Source organism: Euprymna scolopes, chromosome 28, assembly GCF_053919585.1.
Source record: "Euprymna scolopes isolate OS-2025 chromosome 28, ASM5391958v1, whole genome shotgun sequence".
Taxonomy (NCBI): domain Eukaryota; kingdom Metazoa; phylum Mollusca; class Cephalopoda; order Sepiida; family Sepiolidae; genus Euprymna; species Euprymna scolopes.
Genome location: NC_136509.1, coordinates 28,109,896 through 28,122,278, shown reverse-complemented (window position 1 = coordinate 28,122,278; position 12,383 = coordinate 28,109,896). Strand labels below are relative to the sequence as shown.

Sequence of the window (12,383 nt, the reverse complement as noted above, 5' to 3'; positions counted from 1 at the left end):
GTAAAAGGCTTGAGAGAGAGAGAATGAGAGAACGAGAGATACAGAGAGGGGGCACCAGGGAAAATTAGAAAGAGCAAAACAGAGAAAGAAAGAGAAAGAGAGAGAGGGCGATAGCTAAACAGAGAGAGAGAGGGCGATAGCTAAACAGAGAGAGAGAGGGCGATAGCTAAACAGAGAGAGAGAGAGGGCGAGAGCTAAACAGAGAGAGAGAGAGGGCGAGAGCTAAACAGAGAGAGAGAGAGGGCGAGAGCTAAACAGAGAGAGAGGGCGAGAGCTAAACAGAGAGAGAGAGAGGGCGAGAGCTAAACAGAGAGAGAGAGAGAGGGCGAGAGCTAAACAGAGAGAGAGAGAGGGCGAGAGCTAAACAGAGAGAGAGAGAAGGCGAGAGCTAAACAGAGAGAGAGAGAGGGCGAGAGCTAAACAGAGAGAGAGAGGGCGAGAGCTAAACAGAGAGAGAGAGGGCGAGAGCTAAACAGAGAGAGAGAGGGCGAGAGCTAAACAGAGAGAGAGAGGGCGAGAGCTAAACACAGAGAGAGAGGGCGAGAGCTAAACACAGAGAGAGAGGGCGAGAGCTAAACACAGAGAGAGAGGGCGAGAGCTAAACACAGAGAGAGAGGGCGAGAGCTAAACACAGAGAGAGAGGGCGAGAGCTAAACACAGAGAGAGAGGGCGAGAGCTAAACACAGAGAGAGAGGGCGAGAGCTAAACACAGAGAGAGAGGGCGAGAGCTAAACACAGAGAGAGAGGGCGAGAGCTAAACAGAGAGAGAGAGAGGGCGATAGCTAAACACAGAGAGAGAGGGCGAGAGCTAAACACAGAGAGAGAGGGCGAGAGCTAAACACAGAGAGAGAGGGCGAGAGCTAAACACAGAGAGAGAGGGCGAGAGCTAAACACAGAGAGAGAGGGCGAGAGCTAAACACAGAGAGAGAGGGCGAGAGCTAAACACAGAGAGAGAGGGCGAGAGCTAAACACAGAGAGAGAGGGCGAGAGCTAAACACAGAGAGAGAGGGCGAGAGCTAAACACAGAGAGAGAGGGCGAGAGCTAAACAGAGAGAGAGAGGGCGAGAGCTAAACATAGAGAGAGAGGGCGAGAGCTAAACATAGAGAGAGAGGGCGAGAGCTAAACAGAGAGAGAGAAAGGGAGTGCTAAACAGAGAGAGAGAAAGGGAGTGCTAAACAGAGAGAGAAAGGGAGTGCTAAACAGAGAGAGAAAGGGAGTGCTAAACAGAGAGAGAAAGGGAGTGCTAAACAGAGAGAGAAAGGGAGAGAGAGAGGGCGAGAGCTAATCAGAGAGAGAGGGCGAGAGCTAATCAGAGAAAGAGGGCGAGAGCTAAACAGAGAGAGAGGGCGAGAGCTAAACAGAGAGAGAGGGCGAGAGCTAAACAGAGAGAGAGGGCGAGAGCTAAACAGAGAGAGAGGGCGAGAGCTAAACAGAGAGAGAGGGCGAGAGCTAAACAGAGAGAGAGGGCGAGAGCTAAACAGAGAGAGAGGGCGAGAGCTAAACAGAGAGAGAGGGCGAGAGCTAAACAGAGAGAGAGGGCGAGAGCTAAACAGAGAGAGAGGGCGAGAGCTAAACAGAGAGAGAGGGCGAGAGCTAAACAGAGAGAGAGGGCGAGAGCTAAACAGAGAGAGAGGGCGAGAGCTAAACAGAGAGAGAGAGAGAGGGCGAGAGCTAAACAGAGAGAGAGGGCGAGAGCTAAACAGAGAGAGAGAGAGAGGGCGAGAGCTAAACAGAGAGGGAGAGGGCGAGAGCTTAACAGAGACGGAGAGGGCGAGAGCTTAACAGAGAGGGAGAGGGAGAGGGCGAAAGCTAAACAGAGAGAGAGAGGGCGAGAGCTAAACAGAGAGGGAGAGGTAGTGCTAAACAGAGAGAGAAAGGGAGAGAGCTAAACACAGAGAGAGAGGGCGAGAGCTAAACACAGAGAGAGAGGGCGAGAGCTAAACACAGAGAGAGAGGGCGAGAGCTAAACACAGAGAGAGAGGGCGAGAGCTAAACACAGAGAGAGAGGGCGAGAGCTAAACACAGAGAGAGAGGGCGAGAGCTAAACACAGAGAGAGAGGGCGAGAGCTAAACACAGAGAGAGAGGGCGAGAGCTAAACACAGAGAGAGAGGGCGAGAGCTAAACACAGAGAGAGAGGGCGAGAGCTAAACACAGAGAGAGAGGGCGAGAGCTAAACACAGAGAGAGAGGGCGAGAGCTAAACACAGAGAGAGAGGGCGAGAGCTAAACACAGAGAGAGAGGGCGAGAGCTAAACACAGAGAGAGAGGGAGTGCTAAACAGAGAGAGAAAGGGAGTGCTAAACAGAGAGAGAAAGGGAGTGCTAAACAGAGAGAGAAAGGGAGAGAGAAAGAGGGCGAGAGCTAAACAGAGAGAGAGGGCGAGAGCTAAACAGAGAGAGAGGGCGAGAGCTAAACAGAGAGAGAGGGCGAGAGCTAAACAGAGAGAGAGGGCGAGAGCTAAACAGAGAGAGAGGGCGAGAGCTAAACAGAGAGAGAGGGCGAGAGCTAAACAGAGAGAGAGGGCGAGAGCTAAACAGAGAGAGAGGGCGAGAGCTAAACAGAGAGAGAGGGCGAGAGCTAAACAGAGAGAGAGGGCGAGAGCTAAACAGAGAGAGAGGGCGAGAGCTAAACAGAGAGAGAGGGCGAGAGCTAAACAGAGAGAGAGAGGGCGAGAGCTAAACACAGAGAGAGAGGGCGAGAGCTAAACACAGAGAGAGAGGGCGAGAGCTAAACACAGACAGAGAGGGCGAGAGCTAAACACAGAGAGAGAGGGCGAGAGCTAAACACAGAGAGAGAGGGCGAGAGCTAAACAGAGAGAGAGAGGGCGAGAGCTAAACACAGAGAGAGAGGGCGAGAGCTAAACACAGAGAGAGAGGGCGAGAGCTAAACAGAGAGAGAGAAAGGGAGTGCTAAACAGAGAGAGAAAGGGAGTGCTAAACAGAGAGAGAAAGGGAGTGCTAAACAGAGAGAGAAAGGGAGTGCTAAACAGAGAGAGAAAGGGAGTGCTAAACAGAGAGAGAAAGGGAGTCCTAAACAGAGAGAGAAAGGGAGTGCTAAACAGAGAGAGAAAGGGAGAGAGAGAGGGCGAGAGCTAAACAGAGAGAGAGGGCGAGAGCTAAACAGAGAGAGAGGGCGAGAGCTAAACAGAGAGAGAGGGCGAGAGCTAAACAGAGAGAGAGGGCGAGAGCTAAACAGAGAGAGAGGGCGAGAGCTAAACAGAGAGAGAGGGCGAGAGCTAAACAGAGAGAGAGGGCGAGAGCTAAACAGAGAGAGAGGGCGAGAGCTAAACAGAGAGAGAGGGCGAGAGCTAAACAGAGAGAGAGGGCGAGAGCTAAACAGAGAGAGAGGGCGAGAGCTAAACAGAGATAGAGGGCGAGAGCTAAACAGAGAGAGAGGGCGAGAGCTAAACAGAGAGAGAGGGCGAGAGCTAAACAGAGAGAGAGGGCGAGAGCTAAACAGAGAGAGAGGGCGAGAGCTAAACAGAGAGAGAGAGAGAGAGGGCGAGAGCTAAACAGAGAGGGAGAGGGCGAGAGCTTAACAGAGAGGGAGAGGGCGAGAGCTTAACAGAGAGGGAGAGGGCGAGAGCTTAACAGAGAGGGAGAGGGCGAGAGCTTAACAGAGAGGGAGAGGGAGAGGGCGAAAGCTAAACAGAGAGAGAGAGAGGGCGAGAGCTAAACAGAGAGGGAGAGGTAGTGCTAAACAGAGAGAGAAAGGGAGAGAGAGAGGGCGAGAGCTAAACAGAGAGAGAGAGGGCGAGAGCTAAACAGAAATAGAGAGGGCGAGAGCTAAACAGAAAGAGAGAGGGCGAGAGCTAAACAGAGAGAGAGAGGGCGAGAGCTAAACAGAGAGAGAGAGAGGGCGAGAGCTAAACAGAGAGAGAGAGAGGGCGAGAGCTAAACAGAGAGAGAGAGAGGGCGAGAGCTAAACAGAGAGAGAGAGGGCGAGAGCTAAACAGAGAGAGAGAGAGGGCGAGAGCTAAACAGAGAGAGAGAGAGAGGGCGAGAGCTAAACAGAGAGAGAGAGAGGGCGAGAGCTAAACACAGAGAGAGAGGGCGAGAGCTAAACACAGAGAGAAAGGGAGTGCTAAACAGAGAGAGAAAAGGAGTGCTAAACAGAGAGAGAAAGGGAGTGCTAAACAGAGAGAGAAAGGGAGTGCTAAACAGAGAGAGAAAGGGAGTGCTAAACAGAGAGAGAAAGGGAGTGCTAAACAGAGAGAGAAAGGGAGTGCTAAACAGAGAGAGAAAGGGAGAGAGAGAGGGCGAGAGCTAAACAGAGAGAGAGGGCGAGAGCTAAACAGAGAGAGAGGGCGAGAGCTAAACAGAGAGAGAGGGCGAGAGCTAAACAGAGAGAGAGGGCGAGAGCTAAACAGAGAGAGAGGGCGAGAGCTAAACAGAGAGAGAGGGCGAGAGCTAAACAGAGAGAGAGGGCGAGAGCTAAACAGAGAGAGAGGGCGAGAGCTAAACAGAGAGAGAGGGCGAGAGCTAAACAGAGAGAGAGGGCGAGAGCTAAACAGAGAGAGAGGGCGAGAGCTAAACAGAGAGAGAGGGCGAGAGCTAAACAGAGAGAGAGGGCGAGAGCTAAACACAGAGAGAGAGGGCGAGAGCTAAACACAGAGAGAGAGGGCGAGAGCTAAACACAGAGAGAGAGGGCGAGAGCTAAACACAGAGAGAGAGGGCGAGAGCTAAACACAGAGAGAGAGGGCGAGAGCTAAACACAGAGAGAGAGGGAGTGCTAAACACAGAGAGAGAGGGCGAGAGCTAAACACAGAGAGAGAGGGAGTGCTAAACAGAGAGAGAAAGGGAGTGCTAAACAGAGAGAGAAAGGGAGTGCTAAACAGAGAGAGAAAGGGAGTGCTAAACAGAGAGAGAAAGGGAGTGCTAAACAGAGAGAGAAAGGGAGAGAGAAAGAGGGCGAGAGCTAAACAGAGAGAGAGGGCGAGAGCTAAACAGAGAGAGAGGGCGAGAGCTAAACAGAGAGAGAGGGCGAGAGCTAAACAGAGAGAGAGGGCGAGAGCTAAACAGAGAGAGAGGGCGAGAGCTAAACAGAGAGAGAGGGCGAGAGCTAAACAGAGAGAGAGGGCGAGAGCTAAACAGAGAGAGAGGGCGAGAGCTAAACAGAGAGAGAGGGCGAGAGCTAAACAGAGAGAGAGGGCGAGAGCTAAACAGAGAGAGAGGGCGAGAGCTAAACAGAGAGAGAGGGCGAGAGCTAAACAGAGAGAGAGGGCGAGAGCTAAACAGAGAGAGAGGGCGAGAGCTAAACAGAGAGAGAGGGCGAGAGCTAAACAGAGAGAGAGGGCGAGAGCTAAACAGAGAGAGAGGGCGAGAGCTAAACAGAGAGAGAGGGCGAGAGCTAAACAGAGAGAGAGGGCGAGAGCTAAACACAGAGAGAGAGGGCGAGAGCTAAACACAGAGAGAGAGGGCGAGAGCTAAACACAGAGAGAGAGGGCGAGAGCTAAACACAGAGAGAGAGGGCGAGAGCTAAACACAGAGAGAGAGGGCGAGAGCTAAACACAGAGAGAGAGGGAGTGCTAAACACAGAGAGAGAGGGCGAGAGCTAAACACAGAGAGAGAGGGAGTGCTAAACAGAGAGAGAAAGGGAGTGCTAAACAGAGAGAGAAAGGGAGTGCTAAACAGAGAGAGAAAGGGAGTGCTAAACAGAGAGAGAAAGGGAGAGAGAAAGAGGGCGAGAGCTAAACAGAGAGAGAGGGCGAGAGCTAAACAGAGAGAGAGGGCGAGAGCTAAACAGAGAGAGAGGGCGAGAGCTAAACAGAGAGAGAGGGCGAGAGCTAAACAGAGAGAGAGAGAGGGCGAGAGCTAAACAGAGAGAGAGAGAGGTCGAGAGCTAAACAGAGAGAGAGAGAGGGCGAGAGCTAAACAGAGAGAGAGAGAGAGGGCGAGAGCTAAACAGAGAGAGAGAGAGGGCGAGAGCTAAACACAGAGAGAGAGGGCGAGAGCTAAACACAGAGAGAGAGGGCGAGAGCTAAACACAGAGAGAAAGGGAGTGCTAAACAGAGAGAGAAAAGGAGTGCTAAACAGAGAGAGAAAGGGAGTGCTAAACAGAGAGAGAAAGGGAGTGCTAAACAGAGAGAGAAAGGGAGTGCTAAACAGAGAGAGAAAGGGAGTGCTAAACAGAGAGAGAAAGGGAGTGCTAAACAGAGAGAGAAAGGGAGAGAGAGAGGGCGAGAGCTAAACAGAGAGAGAGGGCGAGAGCTAAACAGAGAGAGAGGGCGAGAGCTAAACAGAGAGAGAGGGCGAGAGCTAAACAGAGAGAGAGGGCGAGAGCTAAACAGAGAGAGAGGGCGAGAGCTAAACAGAGAGAGAGGGCGAGAGCTAAACAGAGAGAGAGGGCGAGAGCTAAACAGAGAGAGAGGGCGAGAGCTAAACAGAGAGAGAGGGCGAGAGCTAAACAGAGAGAGAGGGCGAGAGCTAAACAGAGAGAGAGGGCGAGAGCTAAACAGAGAGAGAGGGCGAGAGCTAAACAGAGAGAGAGGGCGAGAGCTAAACACAGAGAGAGAGGGCGAGAGCTAAACACAGAGAGAGAGGGCGAGAGCTAAACACAGAGAGAGAGGGCGAGAGCTAAACACAGAGAGAGAGGGTGAGAGCTAAACACAGAGAGAGAGGGCGAGAGCTAAACACAGAGAGAGAGGGAGTGCTAAACACAGAGAGAGAGGGCGAGAGCTAAACACAGAGAGAGAGGGAGTGCTAAACAGAGAGAGAAAGGGAGTGCTAAACAGAGAGAGAAAGGGAGTGCTAAACAGAGAGAGAAAGGGAGTGCTAAACAGAGAGAGAAAGGGAGTGCTAAACAGAGAGAGAAAGGGAGTGCTAAACAGAGAGAGAAAGGGAGAGAGAAAGAGGGCGAGAGCTAAACAGAGAGAGAGGGCGAGAGCTAAACAGAGAGAGAGGGCGAGAGCTAAACAGAGAGAGAGGGCGAGAGCTAAACAGAGAGAGAGGGCGAGAGCTAAACAGAGAGAGAGGGCGAGAGCTAAACAGAGAGAGAGGGCGAGAGCTAAACAGAGAGAGAGGGCGAGAGCTAAACAGAGAGAGAGGGCGAGAGCTAAACAGAGAGAGAGGGCGAGAGCTAAACAGAGAGAGAGGGCGAGAGCTAAACAGAGAGAGAGGGCGAGAGCTAAACAGAGAGAGAGGGCGAGAGCTAAACAGAGAGAGAGGGCGAGAGCTAAACAGAGAGAGAGGGCGAGAGCTAAACAGAGAGAGAGGGCGAGAGCTAAACAGAGAGAGAGGGCGAGAGCTAAACAGAGAGAGAGGGCGAGAGCTAAACAGAGAGAGAGGGCGAGAGCTAAACAGAGAGAGAGGGCGAGAGCTAAACAGAGAGAGAGGGCGAGAGCTAAACAAAGAGAGAGGGCGAGAGCTAAACAGAGAGAGAGGGCGAGAGCTAAACAGAGAGAGAGGGCGAGAGCTAAACAGAGAGAGAGGGCGAGAGCTAAACAGAGAGAGAGGGCGAGAGCTAAACAGAGAGAGAGAGGGCGAGAGCTAAACCGAGAGAGAGAGGGCGAGAGCTAAACAGAGAGGGAGAGGGCGAGAGCTTAACAGAGAGGGAGAGGGAGAGGGCGAAAGCTAAACAGAGAGAGAGAGAGGGCGAAAGCTAAACAGAGAGAGAGAGAGGGCGAGAGCTAAACAGAGAGGGAGAGGGCGAGAGCTAAACAGAGAGAGAGAGGGCGAGAGCTAAACAGAGAGAGAGAGGACGAGAGCTAAACAGAGAGAGAGAGGGCGAGAGCTAAACAGAGAGAGAGAGGGCGAGAGCTAAACAGAGAGAGAGAGGGCGAAGCTAAACAGAGAGAGAGAGGGCGAGAGCTAAACAGAGAGAGAGAGGGAGTGCTAAACAGAGAGAGAAAGGGAGAGAGAGAGGGCGAGAGCTAAACAGAGAGAGGGCGAGAGCTAAACAGAGAGAGAGGGCGAGAGCTAAACAGAGAGAGAGGGCGAGAGCTAAACAGAGAGAGAGGGCGAGAGCTAAACAGAGAGAGAGGGCGAGAGCTAAACAGAGAGAGAGGGCGAGAGCTAAACAGAGAGAGAGGGCGAGAGCTAAACAGAGAGAGAGGGCGAGAGCTAAACAGAGAGAGAGGGCGAGAGCTAAACAGAGAGAGAGGGCGAGAGCTAAACAGAGAGAGAGGGCGAGAGCTAAACAGAGAGAGAGGGCGAGAGCTAAACAGAGAGAGGGGGCGAGAGCTAAACAGAGAGAGGGGGTGAGAGCTAAACAGAGAGAGAGGGTGAGAGCTAAACAGTGAGAGAGGGAGGGCGATAGCTAAACAGTGAGAGAGGGAGGGCGACAGCGATAGAAAGAGAAAAAGAGGCTATGAGAAAGAAAGAGGAATAAACTCGAGATAAAATATAATATGAGGCAGAAGCGGTAAATAATGAAAATCTTCAAAGACAAAAGAATAAGTCAATAATAGTTTAATTAGTTTTTTGTTTTGTCAAATTAAAAAAAAAAAAAAAAAAGAACGTGTTAGTAGAGGATAGATGGTTAATGGGTGAAACCTAGAGGTTGGGCACACTTGAATGTGCAGCAGGTATTGCAAAATCTCTCGCCTTTCATTCCAAGAATGGCACCATCATCTGGAAACCTCATAGTATTCCTCAGCAAAACACTAATGAGTTCCTCAGATCTTTTTAGAGAATGGAATGTTTGCCAAAGTGTCTGTGGATTTCAAGTGCACCTGCAACCCTCCCCCTCCTTCAACATACATTAAATTTTTGCGACATCCGTTATTTTACAGATGGAACTTACATTATCCATATTTTTTTTTCTTTCTTTCTTTTGCTCTTAAAAAAAAAATGCTTTTGAAAACAGATCACAAGCATTTCGGATTTAGTTAAAAGCTTGTGTCTTTTGTAGAGTATGAAGAATTTCTGTGTATGTTATTCGTAACGACTTCTTAAGAATCCATTTTCCAGGATGAAAAAAAAAGGTAAATTAAGTTTAGATAGGAGTGTTGTCGCACTTGTTGCAATTAGGAAATTTAGATATATTCCAAAACAGTCATACTGAAGACGGGTGTTTTTTTTCTCTTCGATTTATGCTGTCAAAACCATTAACTGAATGTGACATACCCTCACAGGTTTGAATCCTGTTTGCAATGCCAGAGTAACTTTATTAACTAGTGCTCAGCTGTGGAACCAACTGAAATTGGAAGCTAGAAAGTTGTATAAATAGTCTGGGATGCTCCATCACACTTAGATGAGCAAATCTATTAGGTGTTCATTTACTTGTGATTTGTTTTACTTTGTTTTTTGTAAAATATGCTGTTTAAAATATATATATATATATATATATATATATATATATATATATTTTAAACAGCATATTTAGCAGTGTATATGTATGTATATATATATATATATATAATTGAAGTAATTGTGTGGACAACGATTTATTCCCCTTGCACATAAACTTCTTTAAAAAAAAAAAAAAAAGGATGGCGGCCATGTGAAAATACTTTTTACTTAAAATATTTTCTGGAAGGAATTAGATCAAATTAAATTTTATTTTTCTTACAAACATGTCACAAAAATCCACGAAAAGAACTGATGAATTAGAATCAAATATTAATTTTGTAGGATGAAAACTATTGATGACAAAAATAGTGATAAAGAGATTAACTATTTTATATATTAGATATATATAATTTATGACTAATGAAAGACTACTTATATTGGACCCAGAGTTGAAATCAAATCTCTTAAAATCAAGCTTTTGGACTACAAACTTCACCCCACTCCCCCAATTTCAAAGTGCATGTATTGAGATCATTGGAAACAAAATATTTTTTTGAGATATCACAAAAGGAGAGGATCTAGATGACGTAACAATTTTATATTTGAAAATAATTCAGGTCCAGTAAAAGTATTTTCTGTGAGGAATGAAATCGAATTAAGTTTTACTCTTTTTAACAACATACTGCAATGATCCACCAAAAGAACTGACACACTAGAATCAAATATCGATTTTATAGGAAGAAAGCTACCGATGACAAAGGGACCAAGTTTTCTTTATAGATTAGCAAAGATTAAATGCATTATAAATCAATCACTCAGATTATTACCTTATTGAACTGCAGCTAATTTAATTTTTTTTTAGGTGTGTGTGTGGGGGGGGGTCCATTTGAATAATAAATCCCATCTCATTTGTATTCCTCCAATAACTTTATCCTCATGATAGATTAACCTCAAAAGTAATAGATGTATTATATTACCTTGATCTTTTTAATCTGTCTACACAAAACAATTTAATATTTCCCTTTTCGGACAGCAAATTCGTTAGCAAGAAAGATTTCAACAGTTAGATATTTCACATTTTTTTTTTGGTTTTTTTTCAGACAGATATATTTTCAGTTTTCTGTGTCCCCACCCCGATTCCTTTGGTCAAGCATCTATCACTTGCATTGGCTGCCATTTGAGAGCACCATCAAAACAGGCAGCTTAGCGTATGTTTACAATGCTACGTAAGAAAAGAGTACGAGAAACCAAAGGAAATTTGTAAATACCTACCATAGATATTGTCTTGCCTCTTCACCTCCTTACTATTCAACTTCTTCACAACCTAAAAATAAAGAAAGGTTTTATGAAGGTTCATACTGAAATTAAAACAACCATAAAAATGGGGAAAAGAAAAAAATATATTCGGGATAAAAATATAAAAGACAATTATTTTATCAGTAGTAAAAAAAAAAAAAAGCAAGAAAAAAAAAAGCTAAACTATATAAAGTAATCATATCAAAAAACTACATGGCATAAATTTTGTTATGTGTAAGATTTAACTATACGCTGGTTGGCACACAAATGGGTGCATCAAATATTGGAAAATAGAGTAAAAATACAAGTGACAAACATAACGCAAATTTGTACTTCATGTTTAATATGTAAAATATTTTACTGAAAGAGTGAGACAGAAACAGGGAGAGAGAAAAAAGACAGAGGGAGAAAAGAAACAGAGCTGGAAGAGGGTAGAGAAACAGAATCGGGGGGGGGAGGAACAAAGAAAGAGAAAGAGAGTTGGAGTGGGGGGATAAAGAGAGAAAGAGAGTTGGGGGGGGGGGGGGGCGAAGAAAGAAAGAGTGTGGGGGGGGGGCGAAGAAAGAAAGAGAGTTGGGGGGATAAAGAGAGAAAGAGAAACAGCCGAGGAGAGGGGAGAGAGAAAGAGAAACAACAACACAGAGATGCAATATGTTTATATATATATATATATATATATATATATATATATGTTTATATATAATTTAAAGGAGATTAGAACAATAGTCTAAAGAGCTGAGTGTATTTCAATGTAACAGTGAAATTACTAGTTTAATTAAAATACAGGAAAGAGAAAGTGCTCGTTGTAATTTAGATATATAATAAGCTCGATAGGTAAATATCCTAGAGCTAATTCAATATTAAGTAATGTGATTGATAATTTAAAATTTAAAAATCAAATTATAATTAAATTAAAAATCCGTTTCATAAGAAGGAACAACAACAAAATCAATTATCTGTACGATCGTTTTGGAAAACAATGCTTTTTATTGTGGTAGACATATATATATATATATATGTTATGAAACTATATATGACAAACTACACAGAATTTTCTGCGTTTCATCCTCGTAAGGATTTGTCAGACTGATGGATCCTTGCAATGCTGGAACAAAAAATTCTGTATAGCGTAAACACCACATATACTTTCATTACTTTACTACCTAGCTCTACTCACATATTGAGCACTGTTAAAGTAAATACTGAAAATCTGTACATAAAATGTATATATAAAATTTTATTTGGATTCATGAAATATATATATATATATATATATATATATATATATATATATATATATATATATATATACACACACACACACACACACACACATCCATATAGAGAAAGAGAAAAATACAATAAAATGTCCCCTGATAAAGATGCATCGTTTACATGCATGTTTTTTTACAGGATCCAAACTTTGCACTCACCTTCTTCTCAACTGAAATACTCCATGCCTCCACCTCGTTATCTTCAATACGTAACAATGGATCATTCTCCAAGACCATCTGATCCACACTTTCAGTTGTCGAGGCTACAGAAACAGAGAGAAAACAAAAAATGAACACATTTATTTCGGTTTCATCTCCATATTACTTCCTGTCTATATTGATTTTTTTTCTTTGCAACTCATGTTCATTATCAATAAATTACGAAGCAAGCAAATCATGATGTCAGTGTTATAACAATATCAAAATTGGAGATTTTATATTAAAAAAAAAAAAAAAATTGATAGTCAATAAAAATTTCATCATAATGTGTAGCATGATTCAAAAGAAATGCAAGTTTTTGTCACAAAACAGCATTTAACACTGAAATGAAATCATTACCATTTTTTTTTTCATATATCAATG

At 45.3% G+C, this 12,383-nt stretch overlaps 1 protein-coding gene across 28 annotated transcripts in view; it reads right to left on the bottom strand.

The window, feature by feature from the left end:
• Positions 1-12,383, bottom strand: part of LOC145249540 (uncharacterized) — a 917,547-nt gene that overhangs the window by 67,208 nt on the left and 837,956 nt on the right. For all 28 annotated transcript variants that reach the window (XM_080111167.1, XM_080111174.1, XM_080111165.1 and 25 more), the window contains 2 exons: positions 11,961-12,064; positions 10,504-10,555 (listed from right to left, as the gene is read on the bottom strand). In XM_080111167.1, the coding sequence (XP_079967293.1) occupies positions 10,504-10,555; positions 11,961-12,064 (156 nt within the window). The remainder of the gene's footprint in view (positions 1-10,503; positions 10,556-11,960; positions 12,065-12,383) is intronic.